We start from the raw sequence: 24,311 nt of genomic DNA, 5'->3' as shown, positions 1-24,311 counted from the left end.
GTATGTCAAAAAAGCCATAGTATAGTATGGAAAAAGGGAAGTATAAAAAAATCCATAGTATAAAAAGTATGTTGTATGTGGAAAAGGGAATAAAACCATAGTATAGTATGTTGAAAAAGCCATAGTATAGTATGTCAATAAGGAAAAAAGCCACAGTATAGTATGTTGAAAAAGCCATAGTATAGTATGTTGAAAAAGTGATAAAAAGCCATAGTATAGTGGCGAAAAAAGTGATAAAAAAACATGGTATAGTATGTCTAAAAAGTGATAAAAAAAGCCATAGTATAGTATGCCAAGAAAGCCATAGTATAGTAAGTCGAATAAGGAATAAAAAAAGCTATAGTGTAGTATGTCTAAAAAGTGATAAAAAAGCCATAGTATAGTATGTCTAATAAGAGAATTAAAAAGCCATAGTATAGTATGCGTCCAATATGGAATAAAAAAAGCATAGTATAGTATGTCGAAAAAGCCATAATATAGTATGCTCGAAAAAGTGATAAAAAAGCCATAGTATAGTATGTCTCCAATAAGGAATAAAAAAGCCATAGTATAGTATGTCGAAAAAAACCATAGTATAGTATGTCGAAAAAGTGATGAAAAAGCCATACTATAGTATGTCGATAAAGGGAATAAAAAAACCTTAGTATAGTATGTCGAAAAAGGAAAAAAAAAAGCCATAGTATAGTATGTCTAATAAGGAAACAAAAAGCCATAGTATAGTATGCCTAAAAAAAGCCATAGTATAGTATGTCAAAAAGTGATAAAAAGCCATAGTATAGTATGTTGATAAGGGAACAAAAAGCCATAGTGTAGTATGTCCAAAAGGCATAGTGGACACCAGTGGTCCATAGTATAGTATGTCGGAAAAAGGATAAAATAGCGATTGTAAAAGTATAAAAAAGCCATAGTATAGTAAGGCAATATGGAACAAAAGCCATAGTATAGTATGCGGAAAAGCCATAGTATAGTATGTCCAAAAGGAACAAAAGATAGGATAGTATCGGCACAAAAAACATGGTTTCATAGTATAGTAAGCCCAATAAGGAACAAAAAAGCCATAGTGTAGTATGTTGAAAAAAACTGTTGATAAAATGAAAAACCATAGTATAGTATGTTGAATAAGGGAATTGAAAGATAGTATAGCAAGTTGAATAAGGAAAAAATGTTATAGTATAGTATGTCCCAAAAAGCCATATATAGTATGTGGAATAAGGGAACAAAAAGCCATAGTATAGTATGTCTAAAAAGCCATAGTATAGTATGCTCCAATAAGGGAATAAAAAGCCATAGTATAGTATGCTGCCAAAGTATAGTATAGTTGAATAAGGAATAAAAAAGCCATAGTATAGTATGTCGAATAAGGGAATAAAAAAGCCATAGTATAGTATGTCAAAAAAGCCATAGTATAGTATGTCGAAAAAAGTGATAAAAAAGCCATAGTATAGTATGTCGAAAAAGCCATATTATAGTATGTCAAAAAAAAGCCATAGTATAGTATGTGGAATAAGGGAATAAAAAATCCATAGTATAGTATGTTGAAAAAAGCCATAGTATAGTATGTTGAATAAGGAATAAAAAAGCCATAGTATAGTATGTTGAAAAAAGCCATAGTATAGTATGTTGAAAAAAGTGATAAAAAAGCCATAGTATAGTATGTCGAAAAAAGTGATAAAAAAACATGGTATAGTATGTCAAAAGTGATAAAAAGCCATAGTATAGTATGTCAAGAAAGCCATAGTATAGTATGCTCCATCAAGGGAATTAAAAAGCCTGGCAGCATAGTATGTCGAATAAGGAACAAAAGCCATAGTATAGTATGGGTAAAAAGGTTGTAGTATGTCGAAAAAAGTGATAAAGAAGCCATAGTATAGTATGTCGAAAAAAAGCCATAGTATAGTAAGTCGAATAAGGGAACAAAAAGCCATAGTACAGTATGTCGAAAAAAAAGCCATAGTATAGTATGTCTAAAAAGTGATAAAAAAGCCATAGTATAGTATGTCGAAAAAAGCCATAGTATAGTAAGTCGAATAAGGGAATAAAAAAGCCATAGTGTAGTATGTCTAAAAAAGAGATAAAAAAGCCATAGTATAGTATGTCGAAAAAAGCCATAGTATAGTATGTGAATAAGGGAATAAAAAGCCATAGTATAGTATGTCGAATAACGGAAAAAAAAAAAGTATAGTATATAGTCGAAAAAAGCCTTATTATAGTATGTCGAAAAAAGCCATAGTATAGTATGTGGAATAAGGAATAAAAAGCCATAGTATAGTATGCTCGAAAAAAGCCATAGTATAGTATGTCAAATAAGGGAAAAAAAAGAATAGTATAGTATGGGAATAAAAAGCCATAGTATAGTATGGTTAAAAAAGATAATAAAAAAGCCATAGTATAGTATGCCTCAAAAAAGCCATAGTATAGTAAGCTCCAATAAGGGAATAAAAAGCCATAGTGTAGTATGTCTAAAAAAGGATAAAAAAAAAGCCATAGTATAGTATGTCATTAAAGGGAATTAAAAAGCCATAGTATAGTATGTCGAAAAAAAGCCATAATATAGTATGTCCCCTGTGATAAAAAGCCATAGTATAGTATGTCGAATATGGGAACAAAAAAAGCCATAGTATAGTATGCCCATTAAGGAATAAAAAAGCCATAGTATAGTATGTCGAAAAAACCATAGTATAGTATGTCGAAAAAAGTGATGAAAAGCCATAGTATAGTATGTCGAAAAAGGAATAAAAAAGCCTTAGTATAGTATGTTGAATAAGGAATAAAAAAGCCATAGTATAGTATGTCGAATAAGGGAATAAAAAAGCCATAGTATAGTATGTTGAAAAAAGCCATAGTATAGTATGTCGAAAAAGTGATAAAAAGCCATAGTATAGTATGTCGATATGGGAATAAAAAAGCCATAGTATAGTATGTCGAAAAAAGCCATAGTATAGTATGTGGAATAAGGGAATAAAAAAGCCATAGTATAGTATGTCGAATAACGGAATAAAAAAGCCATAGTATAGTATGTCGAAAAAAGCCATAGTATAGTATGTGGAATAAGGGAATAAAAAAGCCATAGTATAGTATGTCGAAAAAAAGCCATAGTATAGTATGTCGAAAAAAGTGATAAAAAAGCCATAGTATAGTATGTCGAATAAGGGAATAAAAAAGCCATAGTATAGTATGTCGAAAAATATGTCGAAAAAAGCCATAGTATAGTAGGTCAAATAAGGGAATAAAAAAGCCCTAGTATAGTATGTTGAAAAAAGCCATAGTATAGTATGTCGAATAAGGGAATAAAAAATCCATAGTATAGTATGTCGAAAAAAGCCATAGTATAGTATGTCGAAAAAAGTGATAAAAAAGCCATAGAATAGTATGTCGAATAAGGGAATAAAAAAGCCATAGTATAGTATGTCGAAAAAAGCCATAGTATAGTATGTCGAATAAGGGAATAAAAAAGCCATAGTATAGTATGTCAAAAAGTGATAAAAAAGCCATAGTATAGTATGTCGAATAAGGGAATAAAAAAGCCATAGTATAGTATGTCAAAAAAAGCCATAGTATAGTATGTCGAAAAAAACCATGGTATAGTATGTCGAAAAAAGCCATAGTATAGTATGTCGAATAAGGGAGTAAAAAAGCCATAGTATAGTATGTTGAAAAAAAGTGATAAAAAAGCCATAGTATAGTATGTCGAATAAGGGAGTAAAAAAGCCATAGTATAGTATGTCAAAAAAGGCCATAGTATAGTATGTTGAAAAAAGTGATAAAAAAGCCATAGTATAGGATGTCGAAAAAAGTGACAAAAAAAACATGTTATAGTATGTCGAAAAAAGCCATAGTATAGTATGTCGAATAAGGGAATAAAAAAGCCATAGCATAGTATGTTGAAAAAAGCCATAGAATAGTATGTCGAATAAGGGAATAAAAAACCCTTAGTATAGTATGCCGAAAAAAATGATTTAAAAGCCATAGTATAGTATGTCGAATAAGGGAATAAAAAAGCCATAGTATAGTATGTCGAAAAAAGCCATAGTATAGTATGTGGAATAAGGGAATAAAAAAGCCAAAGTATAGTATGTCGAATAACGGAATAAAAAAGACATAGTATAGTATGTCGAAAAAAATGATTTAAAAGCCATAGTATAGTATGTCGAATAAGGGAATAAAAAAGCCATAGTATAGTATGTCGAAAAAAGTGATAAAAAAGTCATAGTATAGTATGTCGTATATGGGAATAAAAAAGCCATAGTATAGTATGTCGAAAAAAGCCATAGTATAGTATGTGGAATAAGGGAATAAAAAAGCCATAGTATAGTATGTCAAAAAAAGCCATAGTATAGTATGTGGAATAAGGGAATAAAAAAGCCATAGTATAGTATGTCGAATAACGGAATAAAAAAGCCATAGTATAGTATGTCGAAAAAAGCCATATTATAGTATGTCGAAAAAAGCCATAGTATAGTATGTCGAATAAGGGAGTAAAAAAGCCATAGTATAGTATGTTGAAAAAAAGTGATAAAAAAGCCATAGTATAGTATGTCGAATAAGGGAGTAAAAAAGCCATAGTATAGTATGTCAAAAAAGGCCATAGTATAGTATGTTGAAAAAAGTGATAAAAAAGCCATAGTATAGGATATCGAATAAAGTGACAAAAAAAACATGGTATAGTATGTCGAAAAAAGCCATAGTATAGTATGTCGAATAAGGGAATAAAAAAGCCATAGCATAGTATGTTGAAAAAAGCCATAGAATAGTATGTCGAATAAGGGAATAAAAAACCCTTAGTATAGTATGCCGAAAAAAATGATTTAAAAGCCATAGTATAGTATGTCGAATAAGGGAATAAAAAAGCCATAGTATAGTATGTCGAAAAAAGCCATAGTATAGTATGTGGAATAAGGGAATAAAAAAGCCATAGTATAGTATGTCAAAAAAAGCCATAGTATAGTATGTGGAATAAGGGAATAAAAAAGCCAAAGTATAGTATGTCGAATAACGGAATAAAAAAGCCATAGTATAGTATGTCGAAAAAAATGATTTAAAAGCCATAGTATACTATGTCGAATAAGGGAATAAAAAAGCCACAGTATAGTATGTCGAAAAAAAGTGATAAAAAAGTCATAGTATAGTATGTCGTATATGGGAATAAAAAAGCCATAGTATAGTATGTCGAAAAAAAGCCATAGTATAGTATGTGGAATAAGGGAATAAAAAAGCCATAGTATAGTATGTCGAAAAAAGCCATAGTATAGTATGTCGAAAAAAGTGATAAAAAAAGCCATAGTATAGTATGTCGAAAAAAGCCATAGTATAGTAAGTCGAATAAGGGAATAAAAAAGCCATAGTGTAGTATGTCTAAAAAAGTGATAAAAAAGCCATAGTATAGTATGTCGTATATGCGAATAAAAAAGCCATAGTATAGTATGTCAAAAAAAGCCATAGTATAGTATGTCGAATAAGGGAATAAAAAAGCGGAGTGTCTATTTGCACCCCCGGTCTGAATAGCCTCGGCCACACAGCTGAGCTTTTTACACCCTGTGACATAACAACAAAAAAACGTTGCTCGCGTGCACCAAAATCATGGCCGACGTTCATCTTCCATGACCACAGAAACTGGCATAATAGGAAAGTTTTGTCTCTGAAGTTTATAACAATTGAATTTCTAGCGGAAAATGGATACTACAGTTGCGCTGTCTTCAGTCAAAGCATACAACCGTTGGTTTGTTAGTTAGTACCTATTTTTTTGTATACAGTATGGTTACCTAGCAACCGAGGCTTGAAGAAACCAAGTGGTAAACAGTTGTTCAATATCTTGAAAGAACTGCTAGGTGAGTGGTTAGTACGCTTACCTTGGTATGGGAGTTTGGAGTTCAATTCCCCTGTGTGGTGATCTTATTTTTTTAAATTTGGATTGGATAATTTGCATGCAATTGCGCACGTCAGGACCCGCGAACGCGATTTTATTTTATTTTTTGCAGGGTGGTAGGGGAAGACTCATGAATATGCCTGCTCTGGTTGGGTTGGTTAGGTTTAGGCAAGAGGAGTGGGATTGGTTATGGTTAGGGTAAGAATGTCAGGGCGATAATATTCCAAAAAGGTGTAATACATGAGTAGTATGGATAACTGTGTGTAAATATATGCCAAGGTACTGTAAATGCACAGCGGTGCAAATAGCATACATTGATATTTGTACCAGACGGGGTATTAATAGAACATATTGCTGTGTGCACCGGCGGGGTACTAATAGCATTCATTTCTAATTGTACCAGGGGTGCAAATAGCCTCACCCATAAAAAAGCCATAGTATAGTATGTCGAATAAGGGAATAAAAAAGCCATAGTATAGTATGTTGAATAAGGGAATAAAAAAGCCATAGTATAGTATGTCGAAAAAAGTGATATAAAAGCCATAGTATAGTATGTCGAAAAAAGTGATAAAAAAGCCATAGTATAGTATGTCGAAAAAAGCCATAGTATACTAGGTCGAATAAGGGAATAAAAAAGCCATAGCATAGTATGTCGAAAAAAGCCATAGTATAGTATGTCGAAAAATGTGAAAAAAAGCCATAGTATAGTATGTTGAATAAGGGAATAAAAAAAGCCATAGTATGTCAAAAAAAAGTGATAAAAAAAGCCATAGTATAGTATGTCGTATATGGGAATAAAAAAGCCATATTATAGTATGTCGAAAAAAGTGACAAAAAAGCCATAGTATAGTATGTTGAATAAGGTAATAAAAAAGCCATAGTATAGTATGTCGAAAAAAGCCATAGTATAGTATGTCAATTAAAGTGATAAAAAAGCCATAGTATAGTATGTCGATTAAAGTGATAAAAAAGCCATAGTATAGTATGTCGAAAAAAGTGCTAAAAAAAGCCATAGTATAGTATGTCGAATAAGGTAATAAAAAAGCCATAGTATAGTATGTCGAATAAGGTAATAAAAAAGCCATAGTATAGTATGTTGAATAAGGTAATAAAAAAGCCATAGTATAGTATGTTGAATAAGGTAATAAAAAAGCCATAGTATAGTATGTCGAATAAGGTAATAAAAAAGCCATAGTATAGTACAGGGGTGGCAAACCTGTGGCTCTTGAGCTGTATGCGGCTCTTTGCCTGCTCCTTTGAGGCTCTTACTGTGTGGCTGGAGGCTGTGTTATTGGTGGATATTTTTTTAACTTTTTGAAACCTTTCAGATTGGTAAAAAAAAATTAAAAATAAAAATAGCATTTAAATGCATCTACCAATACAGTTGGCAATTATTTTTAAATAAAAAATAATGCATCAGAGTTTTTTTATGGACAGATTCTGCAACTCGAGGAAAAAAAAGTGGCCACAGATCACCTTCCTCATTAACCCTTTCACTGCTGAATCAGATTGTTTTAAAGCCCCTCTACTGACAAATGAGTGAAAGAGTCTCTTCGAGTGGCCACAACAGAGTACACCCAGACCTAAAAAGGAGTGTGGATAACAAAGACTGTTGTAATGTGGACCTGCATGTGTTGTGTGGCTTTTTGCTATGGTGCGTGTTTTATTGTGGCTCTTTATGCTGAACTGGTTGGCCCTGGTATAGTATGTCGATAAAGTGATAAAAAAGCCATAGTATAGTATGTCGAAAAAAGTTATAAAAAAAGCCATAGTATAGTATGTCGAATAAGGGAATAAAAAAGCCATAGTATAGTATGTCAAAAAGGGAATAAAAAAGCCAAAGTATAGTATGTCTAAAAAAGCCATAGTATAGTATGTTGAATAAGGTAATAAAAAAGCCATAGTATAGTATGTTGAATAAAGTGATTAAAAAGCCTTAGTATAGTATGCCGAAAAAAAGAGATAAAAAAGCCATAGTATGCCGAAAAAAGCCATAGTATAGTATGTCGAAAAAAGCCCTAGTGTAGTATGTCGAATAAGGGAATAAAAAAGCCATAATATAGTATGTCAAATACATTGATAACAAGGCCATTAGTATAAAAAAAAAGAACATACATATAAACAGAGTTCAAGTGTGTGTCTGTGTGTGTGTGTGTGAACAAGATTGGGTTTCTAGCTTCTGTATTACTGATATTACTCTTTCTAGCGGTCCAAGGAGTTTCACAAACTAATATGGTTAAAGGGACACGCCGACTTATTGGGAATTTAGCTTATTCACCGTAACCCCCAGAGTCATACCCTTCTCATCTCCATGTGTGCTGTAAGGCTGTCTGACAGCTCCAGCGGCATCAGGCCAGCACAGAACATGCAGGTGAATGGTTCCAGCAATTCTACTGCTCCAAATAAGTGACAAAATAACGCCAACATGTTCCTATTTACATGTTGTGATTTATAGAGTCACAGCGTGTACAAAAAACAACGTAACATGACACACAGCCATCTTCTAACTGTAAACAAACCAGGAACTATATTCTCAGGTGGAAGAATATAGTACTTGGGCGGAGTGATATGCTCGCAGCAAGCCTGTCTGAGAATATATTTCCCGGTTTGTTTACTGTTAGAAGATGGCTGTGTCTCATGTTACGTTGTTTTTTGTACACGCTGTGACTACTTTTGTCACAATTGGGAGCAGTAGGCTGGTTGGAACCAGTTATCTGCAGGATCTGTGCTGGGCTAAGCTAATGCTGGAACCGTCAGACAGCGTTACAGCACGCACGGAGATGAGAAGGGTATGTATCGACTTGTCTAACTCTGGGGGTTACGGTGAATAAGCTAAATTCCCAATCAGTCGGTGTGTTCCTTTAAGTTGTGCTGCTATCGGACAATCAATGTGAAGTAAAGATAAGTTAAAGTGTATCGCTGATGCAACTGGTTAGAGCTCCAAGTGGTGACGTGGTCTTCAAATCCATATAAAAATGTATTAAATTTAACTTCAGAATTCATGCATATACTGTAGGCTAGCCTGCTTCATATTAGGGCTGATTCTCCTGTAATTGTAAATTATAAAAGATTTTTAAAAGATACGTTACCTTTCCTAGCTGGGTCTCACTAAGCGAGAAGGAGTCCATGAACGCCTGAGCAATGACAGACAGGCAGCTGTCCAATTGTGGAGTTTTCTCCATGTCGAAAACAAACTGGGGATTTTTCATGATGTTGACCCAGAAGCGCAGAGGCAAACTGCAAAGTAGCATAAAGACATGTCAGGAAGAAAACTCCAATTTGACACTAAGTGTTAACTTCTGTACTAAGGCTTTTCACACTGTCCAAGGAGCTTTGGATGACCCAACAATACCTGTTGGTCTTCCAGATGTGAAGGACATCTGGGTCGGTGATCTTCATGTTGTCTGCCTGAGAGTCCAGGAAGTCAAAGAAGTATTTGACAGCATGCGGGGCTCTGCTGTGCGATATCCCCCAGATAGATCTGAACAGATTCTCCACAAATGAATGCACTGCCACCTTAGAGTCAGAGAGCAAGGTAATGTCATTTTCTGCTGCCTCTTACAGTTCAGATTCACAACAGTAAAAAGATACGTTTGAATTCCCTCTCATTTTAAATAATTATATACAACCCCACTTTCACCAGAACTCTGTACTGTCGTCTAAAAAAATCAAAATGCCATCTGCTCTTTTATCAGAGTGGAAAACAAAAACCTATCCAAATTCAGTACCGCTACCATCAAAGTATTGGTGTGTCAACACAGGAGGTATTTCAGCTGCGTTTTTTTGCTAGGACAGCTTAGACATGAAAGGGAAGAGAGAGGGGGAATGACATACAGCAAAGGGCCAGAACATGCGGCCGCTGCGTCGATGACTTAGCCTCTGTACATGGGGCGCATGCTCAACCAAGTGAGCTAGTTTGCTCATGCTATATGTACTTAAACGCGACCCAAGGTATGTTTTTACGCTTCAAGGCGATTATCTTTTCTTCATCCTGTGCAGACCAGCTGCTGCTGCTAATGCCATGCCTCTTGCGCGGACATGAGTAACAAAAATAACATGCTTCCTCTGCAACAGTATCACTGCTGCAAGTGGTAAAAATAACCATGTAAGAGACAGTATCAGCTTTAATAAGGTTGGTGCGTGTTTGAGTAAAAAAAAACTGACTGGTTCCTCTTGCCTTTGTGGAAAGGAGCTTGGTGAGGTGCACTTCCTTCAGTTTTAACTTCTTCCTCTCTGGGTTCTTTCTTTGGTCCTCGTCTACATCAGGATCAATCTGCAGAAAAGAGACATTAAACAACATTTGGTGATATGCACAAATATGTGTAGTGATTCAAATGTTCCTTAGTATCAAACTAATTTCATGATTTACCTCTGCAAACAAAAAAAAACACAAATTCCCTCTTACCAAGTGGAAGTATTTTCCAGAGAAGTTCTCATCATCTAAAGAACAGAAGAAAAATAAATATATACATATACATACACACACATATATACACACACACACACACACACACACACACACACACACATATACACACACACTCAGCAAACAAAGAAACATCCTCTCACTTTCAACTGCTTTTATTTTTAGCCATATATAAAACAATTCAACTACTAAGAATTAAACTGAACAACGTTTCACAGACATGTGACTAACAGAAATGGAAAAATGTGTCCCTGAACAAAGGATGGTCAAAATCCTATCAGTATCAGTATCTGGTGTGGCCCCCAGCTGCATTAAGTACTGCAGTGTATCTCCCTCTCATGGACTGCACCAGGTTTGCCAGTTCTTGCTGTGAGATGTTACTCCACTCTTCCACCAAGGCACCTGCAAGTTCCTGAACATGTCTGGGGGGCATGGTTCTCGCCCTTACCCTCCGATCCAACAGGTCCCAGATGTGCTCAATGGGATTGAGATCCGGGCTCTTCGCTGGCCATGGCAGAACACTAACATTCCTGTCTTGCTTGAAATCGCGCACAGAACGAGCGGTATGGCTGGTGGCATTATCACGCTGGAGGGTCATGTCAGGATGAGCCTGCAGGAAGGGTACCACATGAGGGAGGAGGTGGTCTTCCCTGTAACTTTTGATTTTGACCATCCTTTGTTCAGGGACACATTTTTCCATTTCTGTTAGTCACATGTCTGTGAAATGTTGTTCAGTTTAGTTCTTAGTAGTTGAATTTTGTTATGTTCATACAAAGATTCACACGTTAAGTTGGCTCCTCTCACTTTCAACTGCTTTTATTTTCAGCCAACTGAATGAATGAATGAATGAATGAATGAATGAATATATATATATATATATATATATATATATATATATATATATATATATATATATATATATATATATATATATATATATATACATACACCATGTGACCACCATGTGACCTACATTCTGGTTTTAGGACACATGATGACAACTCAGCCAGTTCCATTTGCTGATTAAGACTGTAGGAAGTGGATGACCGCACAAGGTCAAGAATGAATTTTTATGTGAACACTTTACATGGCTGGCAAATGTAGCTAACAGAAGCTGATTAGAACAATTTGATGCTTAGAGATTTATCTGTGGAATAGATGGTAAAGTCTTTTGTTTCTCCTTTGATTTGCAATTAATGGTACCTCATTTTAACTTGAAGATTATTTAATTTTTTTTTCACTATGCTACTCTGAATACAGGACCCAGTAACGGTTTCTTCCCTGGCCTTTATGCTAAGTTTAGATAATCCCCCTACTGGCTCTCCATAATTAGTGCACAGACATGAGAGCGCATATTTCAAAAAACTATTTTAAGTGTTAAGTAAGCAGTGTTTTCCTTCTCAGCTGTTACCCTTTAGACTTCCCTGCGGGCTCAGAGGAGGATGAGTTTTCTTAGAAAGCACTTTGATTGTCGCTCCGTCAGGAACCTACAGGAGTACAAACACACAGAAAGGTTAATAAATTACATTTATTTTAAACCTTTGCTCCAAAAAGTAAAGCACCATTTAAAAAAACAAAAATAATTGCTATATAAATGACACACACACAAATAAAACATCAAGACATGCTATAAATTTGAACTTAGAACTACGTTTTGTTTTTTATGGTTTGTGTATGTAACAGGAAACCACAGAAATCCTCCAGATGCTTGGCTGACCCAGGGGTGTTGCAAGAAGATGAAGAAATCAGCATGATTAGAATAAAGATCAGCTTATCAGGAACTTAAGAAAACGTCTTTACTTGACATTTGCTCAATTCTACTTTAGTTAACAAATAATTTCCCCCAAAATTGGGATTACAAGGATTTCCCTGACAGCAGCACCTATGTAGTGTTTCCTGCTTTACTACGTTTTTTAAGTCGGGGCTTGGCTTTGTAATATGGCCAAAGAATGATTTATGGCAGGTAGACGGCTCCATAGTAACACATTCTGACGGCTCACAGATTTCGGAATAACACCTGAAAAGCCTGTGTTAGTGCATCAGCCAGGTAAAAGATAGCGGGAGATTTCTTTATATAGGCCTAATTGTATTGTATTCTAATTTTATTTTAGAAGTAATCTGTTGTAGTTATGGCTGATACTGGGGCAGGACCATATTTTCTTTTCCCTTGTCCCCCTGTACATGTGTAAAGCGTCCTTGGGTTTCATGAAATGCGCTATATTAATCTAAGTTATTATTATGTTAATTGCTACAACAAACTCTTAATGCTTTGGCTCGTGACACAGTGAAAGTGATGCCCGGTTTAGCTCACGATACATCCAGGCTAAATAACAGTATGCCATAGGCGTAATTTACAGGGGGATGGGGGGGGGTTACAACCCCCCCCAATAATCAAAACTGGCCAGTGCAACCCACCCCAAAAACATATTATAATTTACTTTCCATAAATGAAGACATTTGCACTATAAATTGATGCAGAAAAGGCACAAATTGTTGCAGAACCCCCCATTTTGAACCCAAAATTACAGCACCGTAAAAGAAAAGACCTTTACGACAGCAGGAGTGGTAAAAACACTACCACTTTTGACCAAAGCGGAAGCTAGAATCAACACAAACTGAAAGTTACATATAGCCACTTTAAGTAAGAAAATAAATTAAAGGTTAATTTGTGAGTGAAATCCATAAAAGCAGGGTGCAAGCTTTCAGCACAGAGATAGCTGGATTGACGTCAGATTATCTGCTTTTTAGTAGAACACTTTACAGACCGCCTGGGTCTGTGATGTATGTTGTATGGGTACGTGGCTACCTTTTTAATGTTCTTACATTTTAAACAGCCACTTCTTGCTGCTATGTGGGTATTCCAGCATGTGAAACTATACCACCGTTTCCTGTTAGGTTAAATCTGATAATGGAGGCATTTGCAGGGGTTTCAGATCCAGTTTCTATCAAGCCGTCATGCGAATTTTATGTGACAACCACCACAGAAAATAACTATGTATGCTCCTTTCGTGTAGGCGGAGACAGGAACAAATAAACTCAAAGTGAGACGGGAGTTGTGCCAACTGACACAGGCCCAGCTCTGCCTCCCTGCTCTTACATGTGGACTAGGACTGCGGTTTACTGCTTGAGATGCAGCGTGTTAGTGGGCGTGTTGCCCAAACAGCACAAAACAAACACTTAATGATTTTCTGCATGACAGTATGTAAGTTTTAGTGGTTTGATTGTAAGAACATGTGATATAGTAATAGTATGTAACTGAGATCCCTCTTCCACTTCTCACCTGGTAGTGCTTGAGTGTGTTGAGCATGGTTACCTCCCCGATAACCTCAGAGCTTGCATCCACTTCCTCCAGAGTAACAAACGATCCACCGTTCTCATACTCTGGTGGAGGGAAAAGGAAGCACTTTATGGTTTAACTGAGTGTCAAGTATTTCTTTTAATACATACATCTTTAATCACAGATATATAGTTAGATATAGTTGGCTCAGTAAAAACAGCTGGCCACTGTAAGTTTGTAGCAAATGTTACTTAAACAGGAGTGAATAGTGCATTTGTTGGGAATCATTTTCATTGATACACATGTGATGCACGACCATGACAGTGTAGGTGGGGCCGACTTAATTAACAGTGGCAATATTCATGGTAATTACGAAACATGTCACTAAAGTGCAACGGTGTGGCTCACTGAAGTGTTTTTTTTAACACTTTTCGGACAATAGTAGAGCTTTTGGCACATAGGATTAAGATATATATATATATATATATATACACACATATATATACATATATATATATACACACACACACACACACACACATACATATACACATATATATATATATATATATATATATATATATATATATATATATATATATATATATATATATATATATATATATATATATATATATATATATATAATATGTTTCATCTACATAGACGTGACTTGTCAGTAGAATCAATTAATTGTTGGTTTTCATCTTTTAGTATTTAAAGACCCGGAACTAAAGAGACTGGTCTCTTACTTACCGATACGAATGTCCCTAAGGGGGCTGTTGTAGGGGAAACCAAACTTTGCCTTAAAAGTGGACAGGATTTTCTCTTTGACTTGCTCTACTGAGTCACAGCTGAGAGCGTTGACCTCCAGAGGTTCGCTGACTTCTCCTTCACTACCCACTGCAAACAGCACCTTCAGCTTCTGTAAACATTACACAGAAACATGGACAAAATTGACATGTCATCGTATTTTTTTTGCCGCAACCACTCTTTCACAATCTGCTGTTGAGTCGAGTTACTCTGGCAGCAGAGAGAAGGAAATACAAAACAGAACAGAGAGATGTAACAGAGTGAAGTGTTACATTAGAAGACCATACTGGGGACAGATAAATTGTTTGTTTGCAGTTTAGTGCAGGGTGTTTATGCGTCAACTTCTGCAAATGTACATTTCATGCAAGTCATCAAGTATTTGCAGGTACCACATATAGAAATTTCCCATAAATGTCTGCCCGTGCTTTAGGGTCTGTTTCTCAAATCACAAACGTGTTTCTAGCTTACTGTCAAACATTTGATACAGAGTGGAAAATACAAGATGATTGGCAGGGATTACTGTCGCAGTCAGCAGGATTCTTAAAATACTTAGACTAAAACCTTAGTCTCTTTAGTTTTGAAATCTTGAATATTTCTCTGTAAAATTAAGCAACAATCAGAGTTTAAATGTTAAAAAAGCATTCTGCGTTATTACTTATTAAGAGTTTAATACCCAAAACTCAAGAAAATAAGCAAACTCCACAACTGTTATCAGATACTTTGTTTATAAAAGACCCCATCGCTCACAGTAAGACGCTGACAAAGAAAATGTGTTTTCAGGGCATTTAAGATGATTAAAATCAACATACACACAACCTTGTGTGTGTCATCATCGCATGCATGAATCAGGTCTACTGAATGCTTCCACATTTGTCCTTTGAGACTGATGTCACAGGTTAATTTCTCGTGTCAGCATTCACAGACTCCAGCAACTGTAGTTCCATACACTTTGCGGTCAAACCCACAGAATTAAAGTTCTGCTTCAGTTTCAGCTCTCTGTACGTCCTAACTCATGCTTAGCCACTCGCTTCTATTCTCCTGCTCTCCCTGTTTTAATGATATTTAAATGCTTTATAATTGAATTAGGTCTCCATCCCTTATAGAGATGATTGTTGACCAAAGCTGGGCTGTGTCATACATGTATTGAACCTGTGTCACCGTTTTGTTCTGAATGGGGTCTAAAATCAATGGGGTCTACTTATTTTAAACATATAGATAAACAACAGAGGGCTCATCCGGATGGCGTTCATATCATCGCGGGGGATTTTAATAAAGCAAGCCTCAAGGCTGTTCTCCCTAAATTTCATCTGCACGTTAAATGTGCTAAGAGGGGAGAAAACACATCAGATAATGTTTATTCCAACTTTAAACATGCCTATAGAGTGTCACCCCTCCCCCACCTCGGGCAATCAGACCACCTCTCGTTGCTCCTCTCTCCGGCCTACACCCCACTCAGGAGGCAAACAAAACCTGCCACACAGACCATCACAGCCTGGCCTGAAAATGCTTTCACCCAGCTGCAAGACTCTACAGAGTGGAGTATTTTTGAAGATCAGGACCTGGACATATACACCGAGTCTGTCCTCTTCTACATCAAGTGCTGTATTGCAAACGTCACAGAGGAGAAACGCATCCGGATCTTCCCTAACAGGAAGCCCTGGATGACAGGTGAAGTCCAGACCCTGATCAGAGCTCGTAACTCAGCCTTCAAGACAGGAGACAGAGCTCTCTACAGCACCACCAGAGCGGAACTGAGGAGGGGTATTAAACAGGCAAAGGACTGCTATAAGAGGAAAGTAGAGGGGCATCTGATCAATAACAACCCGCGACAGATGTGGAGGGGTATCCAGGCCCTAACCAACTATAAAGGTCGCCCCCCCCCACATCCTACTGCAGCAGCACCCAGGCAGAGGAGCTAAACAGCTGCGTTCTGAGCCCTCTGCTGTACGCACTGTACACCTATGACTGTTCTCCAACCCATCAGTCCAACCACATAATAAAGTATGCCGATGACACCACAGTGATTGGTTGTATTTTCGACGGGGACGAGACAGTGTACAGAGCAGAGGTAAAGGATCTGTCGTGCTGGTGCAAGGATCATAACCTGACCCTGAACATTCTTAAAACAAAAGAACTAATTCTGGACTTCAGGAAGTATAGACAGGACTACACCCCCCTCCTTATAAATGGAGAGCAGGCGGAAATTGTCACCACCTTCAGGTTTCTGGGCACCCACATCTCTTTTAACCACTCTTGGACTCACAACATCAGGGCACTGATTAAGAAAGCTCAGCAGCGGTTACACTTCCTGCGTGTGCTCAGGAAGAACAATCTTGACACAAAGCTACTGCTGGCTTTTTATCAATCTTCTGTGGTACTAACGTACTGCTTGAGTGTTTGGTACGCAGGCTCCACAGCGGCGGACAGGAAGGCGGTGCAGAGAGTTATAAACACTGCACAAAAAATCATTGGCTGCCCACTGCCCAGCCTGGAAAACATTGCTCCATCACCATAGACCCCTCACACCCTGCTTACCTCCTATTTGATCTGTTGCCCTAGGGGAGACGCTACAGGTCAATCAAATCGCACACCAGCGGGCTGACAAACGGCTTTTTTCCCTGGGCCATACGGACTGCCAATACTTATGGACACTCACTTTGTCCATGACACTCATGGACACTCGGTCATAAGCCCTCACTCCACACTTTTTTTAATAACTACATACATTTTTTTACCTTTTAGATTTTATGGATATCTATATTTAAATACATACGCAAATAATAAATATTTTTTATATTATGTTAGTAGATACTATTTTAAATGAGAGCATATTGCGTGCTGAGCCTGTTCTTGTCCTTGTCTGGACATATGTCGTTCCTTGTTTTCTTGTTGTTTGTTTTTTTGTGTGGTGCAAGGGTGGCTCTGTGAGAGCACCCTAAATTTCGTTGTACCTTCACAGTGCAATGACAATAAAGGCTATTCTATTCTATCTATTCTATTTCTTTCATTTATTGTCATTCATGCAATGGTCCTGAACAATTTGCTACATGTTCCTTTAAGACGCCGTAGACTTAAGAGGGTCAATCTTTGCCTTTTTTTCTTGCCAATCACAGGATCACATTACCTCGTCAGGCCTCTAAAAATGACTCATTGACTTAATCATCTCTCACAGTCCATCATGAAGCCTATAAATCCCATCTCACCGCCTACAAAGATGCCCTCATTGCTGCCAAATCTGCCTACCTCTCCACCATCCTCACCGACCCCTGCCAAAACCCCAGAACCCTCTTCTCCACAATGAACAACCTCATCAAGCCTCGGACCAACAGCCTCCTTACCTCTACTCCGGATCTCTGCAACTCATTCCTCCACTTTTACACTGACAAAATCAATCTCATTTACAAATCTCTATCCCCTGTATCTGACCTCCCAGGATCTATTCCAGCACCTACCTTGGACCCTCCTCTCCCCATCCCTACAGACCTCCCGACCCTTCCTCCACACTGCCTCCTCTCCCATTTTGACCTAGTCACTCCTCCTGAAATCTCCAAACTCATCAGCTCTTCCAAACCCACTACTTGCTCCCTTGACCCCCTCCCTACTCCGCTCCTGAAGTCCTGCCTCCCGGTCCTATGCCCCTACCTCACTAACCTCTTCAACTCCTCACTGTCCCTTGGAACGGTCCCCTCTGCTTTCAAAACTGCTGCTGTCACCCCAATCCTTAAAAAACCTGGCCTGCATCCCACCTCTCTCAACAACTACCGCTCAATATCCAACCTCCCCTTTCTGTCTAAAACCCTGGAACGCATAGTCGCCTCACAACTACAAACCCATCTTCATGCCAATAACCTATTCGAACCTCTTCAATCTGGTTTTCGCCCCCTCCACAGCACAGAAACCGCTCTCCTCAAAGTCCTCAACGACCTCCTCACCTCTGCTGACACCGGTTCCCTCAACATCCTCATCCTCCTCGACCTGAGTGCAGCCTTCGATACCGTGAGCCATAACATCCTGCTCACCAGACTCAAAGACCTCGGTATCGAAGGTACTGCACTCAGCTGGCTCCACTCCTACCTAGCCAACAGATCCCATTTCATCTCTCTCCACAACCACACCTCTGCCACAGCCACAGTCACTCAAGGCGTTCCCCAAGGCTCCGTGCTCGGCCCCTCCTCTTCATCATCTACATCCTCCCTCTTGGTCAGATACTCCGCCACTTCAACCTGGACTTCCACTGCTATGCTGATGACACCCAGATCTACCTCAGCACCAAATCTCCCCACAATCCTCCCCTCTCCCACATCAACTCCTGTCTGTCAGCTATTAAAACCTGGATGCAACACCACTTCCTCAAACTCAACAGCGACAAAACAGAATTCCTTCTGATCGGCTCCAAATCCACACTTAGCAAAACCAATAACCCCACTCTCACCATCGACGGCACCATTGTCTCCCCATCTCCCCAGGCCCGCAACCTTGGCGTTATCTTTGATTCCACCCTCTCCCTTGAGCCTCACATCCGTCAAGTCATTAAAGCCTCCTTCTTTCACCTCCGCAACATTGCCAAAATCAGACCCTCTCTCACACCCCCCCGCTGCTGAAAGACTCATTCACGCCTTCATCTCCTCCCGACTGGACTACTGCAACTCACTTCTCCTCGGCATCAGCTCTACCAACATCAACCGACTCCAACTGGTCCAGAACTCAGCCGCCCGCCTCATTACCCGCTCCAAATCCTGGCACCACATCACTCCAGTCCTAAAACTACTCCACTGGCTTCCTATCTCCCAACGGATCACCTACAAAATCCTGGTCCTCACCTACAAAGCTCTCCACCATCTGGCCCCCTCATACCTTACTGACCTCCTCTCCCCCACCAACCCTCACGGTCCCTCAGATCCACCTCAGCCGGTCTCCTCTCCATCCAAAAGTCCAAACTCCGCAGTTTTGGGGACAGAGCATTCTCCAGAGCAGCTCCCAGGCTCTGGAACTCCCTCCCCCAAGAGATCCGCACCTCTGAGTCCCTCACCATCTTCCAGTCCCGCCTCAAGACCCATCTCTTCAACTCTGCCTACCCATAGCCCCCAGCCCCCCCTCCATTTTTCATCTGAATCTTGTTTTGTTCTACTTGTTTTGTTTTGTTTTGTTCTACTTGTTTTGTTATGTTTTTAATCTACCCTGCCCTGTAAAGCGACTTTGAGTCCATGAAAAGCGCTATATAAATTCAATTTATTATTATTAATTTGTTATTTTTTGGTTGACTTGCTCATAACCCATTGGCATATCGGACGGTTGATGATCGGTCGCAAGTAGAATTTGCTTTATTCTGGGGTCACTATTGGGATTACCACAGATCTAATAGATGATGTAGCTTAGTGTTTTCCCACGTTATCATTTAAATCCTGTTATCCACAATGTAACATGTGAATGTTACTTTTGTTGGCCACTCTATGTATTGTATCACTTCACTTCCATGCTAATATTACTCAAAAAAATAAAAGCCTAACTGCATAATTTTGTCATGTACCTCTTCATCTAGCTCTGAGAAGTAGGGTGTGTTCAAAGGAAGCTTGTTCATACAGTATATGTGGGTTGATTGATGTGTTTAGTCTGAGAAATGCTGAGATGCTCCACTTCCTTGAATTAAGTGTTTTTATGAGTAGCTGCTTCCTTCAACAGGTTCTGTCACAGCTTAAAATGTTATGTATTTAAGGGTTTCTCCTTATCCAAAGCAGCCCATTTATGTAAAAATCAATGACTGCATGTATGTTTTACCACTTTTAAAACTGTACAATTGTAAAAACGGACTATTGGCTCCTACATCTGTGGGACACATGACATTTGAAATATTCAAATTTGGGGATATATGCCACTGAGCTGCAGTGGTTGAGCAAGTATTCAGTAAAAAAAAAAATAACTCCTGAAGCTATTAATCAACCCACGCCTGAACACACCCCTCATTGAAAAAAACATCTCGTTACATTGCATGGTATGGTTTTTCTGTTTCCCTTGTGTGTTCCTTGAAACTATGAAACCTGCAACAGAAGCGATAAAAAGTTTTTTAGCTTAATAAGTCTAAAGGTGACCAAATTTAATTTATCTCAACAAAATTTGACAGCCTAAACTGGAAAAAAAATGCCCCCCATACATCCAAAATACCTATTACACGACTATTGAAACATATGAAAATCAGTACAAAATTAAAAAGATTTGGCTGGTTTGGTTGGTATATATTGTCTGAAGGCACAGCGGTGCACCCACTTGTCCCATACATCCTGTATTGCTGCCAATTTGTCACGCTTCCGTCGGCCCTGTTATCAAAACAGATGACACGGGAGAAAAGATTGAATGAGACAGTGGCTGGAAATATGGCCCTTCCAGCCAAAATGAGCAACCCAATGTAGGAATGCAGGTCTGTCACATCCATATCTTTCCAACTGTCCACATACACACGACTTCCCTCGAAATTTGTCATCTCAAGTATATATCTTTTTCAACTGATGGTGTCATGAAAAGCTCAAATGCTGATTTTATGTCTTGGACATGGCTGACAGCATATCTGGTGGAGCCTGGAATCATTTTTATCACATTAGCAGCACTAAGTCTACCCTGTCATTCAAGTGGGGAGAGGGACCATAATCATTTTTCCATTTTTGGAAGGTAACGTGTCTGCTGGTGGTTGAGAGACACATTATCATTAAAATTATATCAGATTAGTAAACAGAATGAGCCTTTGGAACATTGGATAAATGGTTGCTGATAATGGCCAATGTAGATATTGCATTAAAGATCAGCCACTTCTTTCTACAACAGTCGAGAATCCTTTTGCAATTATACACATAATGTAACCTGAAAACTGCTGCCCTGGTTAAAAAAACAATGCAACTGATCTCGGCCGGTATTCTGTCTCTAATGGAGTGGAATGGAAATTTCTAAGTGACCCCAAACTTTTGACCAGTGGTGTGTGTATGTATATATATATATATATATATATATATATATATATATATATGACAGCGTTTTAGGATTTATTTCAGAACTTCTCTGGTGTGCAACATCCTGGAAATTAGTTTTTTAAAAATAACCTGAAAACTTACAGTAAAAGCAATGTCAAGCTTTATAAGGCTGTACTGTTTTGCATATTCAAAAGGGCCTTAAAATACATGGAGGAAGTGGTTCAAGATAAACAGCTGTGCAATGACAAGCTGTCTTAATACTTGTGGCAAACAACCCTCATAAACTAGTCCAGGACTGAGTGGGAGAGAAAAAAATCTGACCCACAATTTGGAAATTTTAAAAGGTACCATGGCATGAAAATTTCACTTTGAGGTTTTTTAACATTAATATGCGTTCCCCCAGCCTGCCTATGGTCCCCCAGTGGCTAGAAATGATGATAGGTGTAAGCCGAGCCCTGGGTATCCTGCTCTGCCTTTGAGAAAATGAAAGCTCAGATGGGCCGATCTGGAATCTTCTCCTTATGAGGTCATAAGGAGCAAGGTTACCTCCCCTTTCTCTGCTTTGCCCACCCAGAGAATTTGGCCCACCCATGAGAGAGAGACATCCTGGCTTTCAAACGAGCAAAGTGGCAGTTGGTCAAGGCCACACCCCCACCCTCCACCTTGCCCCCCCTCCCTCTCCTCTCTTCTCCTCAATAGCTACAGACACAGAAATGGCACATACTAAGGAAAGCTCATTGTGGGACTGGCTCTAGTGGCTGTAATTCTGCACCAAGGCTGAATTTTGGAAAAGAGACTTCAGATACAGTATTAGGGGACCACTGAGGTCTATATAAAAGCATCCAAAGAGCACCATGTCATTGGACCTTTAATATCATAGCATCACTTTTTATATAAAACTGTGTATTTTGGAAGATTGGGGGTGCTGTGTATATATTGCGTGATTAGACAGAGAATTACAGTAAGTAGGTCCAGTTTTGTACAAAACTTAAAACTAAAGAGAGAACTAAGAATTGGGAAGTGTTGATGATTGCTTCCACACGTAAAAAGCACAACAGACTAAACTTGTGCCATACTGACATAGAGCAATACGCAAACGTACCACTCATGGTTTGGTATTTATTCCATGAGTGTGAAGTAAATAAACCACCACACACAAAATGACCTCATTTGGCCCAAGTAATCCGCTCAAGTGTGCAAATGCCCGGAGATGTGTGCATGCGAGTGTGAGTGTGTGTGTGTGAGAGTGGGAGTGTGTGTGTGAGAGTGGGAGTGGGAGTGTGAGAGTGGGAGTGTGTGATTGTGAGTGTGTGAGTGTGAGTGTGAGTATACCAGGGAGCTGAAGTCCTGAGCCTGCCACAGCAGCCAGTCCTCGCTGAGTGTGTACAGAGCTTTCTCTGTAACACAATCCACAGGTCCTTTTGCTGTCTGCTGCGTGAGAGCGCTCACCATCAGGAAAAGGTGCTGGCCAACGCTTTCCTGCACAATATCAGAAAATCTGTCAGTCAAATGAGGCACAGCTGATGTGGTAACTGTGTGTGGAGCTGTGGTGTCAACCACAAAGAGACAATTAAGTTTGTGGCGTTTTTTCTAATTTGGTTAATTCAGGTTTCCAGTAACAAAAAGGGGCAGGGATTGTTAACCAAAATTTGATGTTAGACACTACCAGAATTTAGTACCGACAAACATTTATAAATAAAAATCAACAGCTGAGTAAATATTTTCAGCTGTGTACAGCAACATATTTGAAGAACAAGCCAATTCCTTGCTTGTGCTCAGCATAAAAGGTTTATCCAGTCGCGGTTATTCATCATGCAAATTGAGAAAAAGCCTGCGAAATTACTTGTGTATTGCACAAATTGTAAAACCATTTGGTTTCAAAACTTTGGGCGTGCTGCTATTTCTGTATGTGTAATAGTTTCTCAGAACATGTTCCGGTTTACTTCAGACACTGTGTTGTGTCGACATACACAGTTTTATCCAAATTTTGACTAACAAGAAGTTGAGTTAAAGGTAAAGACAAGAATAAGAGTCTACAGCCATGCTAGCAGCTCTGTGAGAATGGGCATGCTCATGTTAGCATGCACACATGCTCACAATGACAATGTTAACATGCTTATATTTAGCATGTATGTTTTTAACCTTGATCACCATCTTGCATGCTAACATTTGCTAATTAGCAATAATCACAGAGCACAGCAGATGACAATGTTATTAGTTTTGCAGGTATTTGATTATAAACCAAAAAGGGAGACATTTTAATTTTTGAGCTAATGGTGGTGAAACATTAAAAGTCATGGATCACTGAAGTATTAAAATTCCTCCTGAGGGGAACACAAATGTCTGTACCCATTTTTTATGGCAATCCACCTAATATTTGTTAAGATATTTAATAGGCCTACTGGACCAAAGAAGTTGAACAACTGACTAACAAACATTGACCATCCCTAGAGCCAAGATGCAAGCATGGTTAAAAAATAGCTGAACTTCTCCTTGAAGTTTTATAGAACAGCAAAAACTAAAACCTAAAACTGACCCTGAGGAAGCCATAAAGGCAGACTGACATCCAGTTGGTTAGCAGTTTCTCCACGATGGACTCAGTGCGTCGTAGCAGCAGCTTGGGCTGAGCGTTGCTGCTCTGCTGCATCAGAGCCTTCAGCAGAGCCTCCATCACCTCCGTCAGGTACGACAAGTTGTTGTGGAGCGCTACGGTCAGTAATGAGGCCAACGCACACCTGGAAGAGAGCAGATAAAGGTAAGGAGACAAAGTAGGCAAGAACAGGATAAAGGATGGGAGTTCAAACACAATACAATGCCGAAGAAGAAGAGAATAGAAAAATATTGTGCAATGGAATAATTGAAGAGACGGACAGAGAAAGTACAAAGAGCCATATAGAAAAGAATAAAACAGTTTACCAGACTCAACTATTTGTTGATTAATCAATTAGTCAGACAGAAAATCCATCTCCAACTAGT

General features: G+C 38.5%; 1 protein-coding gene across 1 annotated transcript in view; it reads right to left on the bottom strand.

The window, feature by feature from the left end:
- The window catches only part of plxnc1 (plexin C1), a 66,891-nt gene that overhangs the window by 10,835 nt on the left and 31,745 nt on the right, over positions 1-24,311 (bottom strand). The window contains exons 32-40 of the mRNA XM_028571330.1: positions 23,872-24,070; positions 22,668-22,814; positions 14,323-14,491; positions 13,570-13,670; positions 11,701-11,776; positions 10,269-10,303; positions 10,041-10,136; positions 9,216-9,379; positions 8,953-9,100 (exon numbers count right to left, since the gene is read on the bottom strand). Coding sequence (XP_028427131.1) covers positions 8,953-9,100; positions 9,216-9,379; positions 10,041-10,136; positions 10,269-10,303; positions 11,701-11,776; positions 13,570-13,670; positions 14,323-14,491; positions 22,668-22,814; positions 23,872-24,070 — 1,135 coding nt within the window. The remainder of the gene's footprint in view (positions 1-8,952; positions 9,101-9,215; positions 9,380-10,040; positions 10,137-10,268; positions 10,304-11,700; positions 11,777-13,569; positions 13,671-14,322; positions 14,492-22,667; positions 22,815-23,871; positions 24,071-24,311) is intronic.

Source organism: Perca flavescens, chromosome 23 (assembly GCF_004354835.1).
Source record: "Perca flavescens isolate YP-PL-M2 chromosome 23, PFLA_1.0, whole genome shotgun sequence".
Classification (NCBI taxonomy): domain Eukaryota; kingdom Metazoa; phylum Chordata; class Actinopteri; order Perciformes; family Percidae; genus Perca; species Perca flavescens.
The sequence above is the reverse complement of the archived record's forward strand: the minus strand, read 5'-3'. Positions and strand labels throughout refer to the sequence as shown.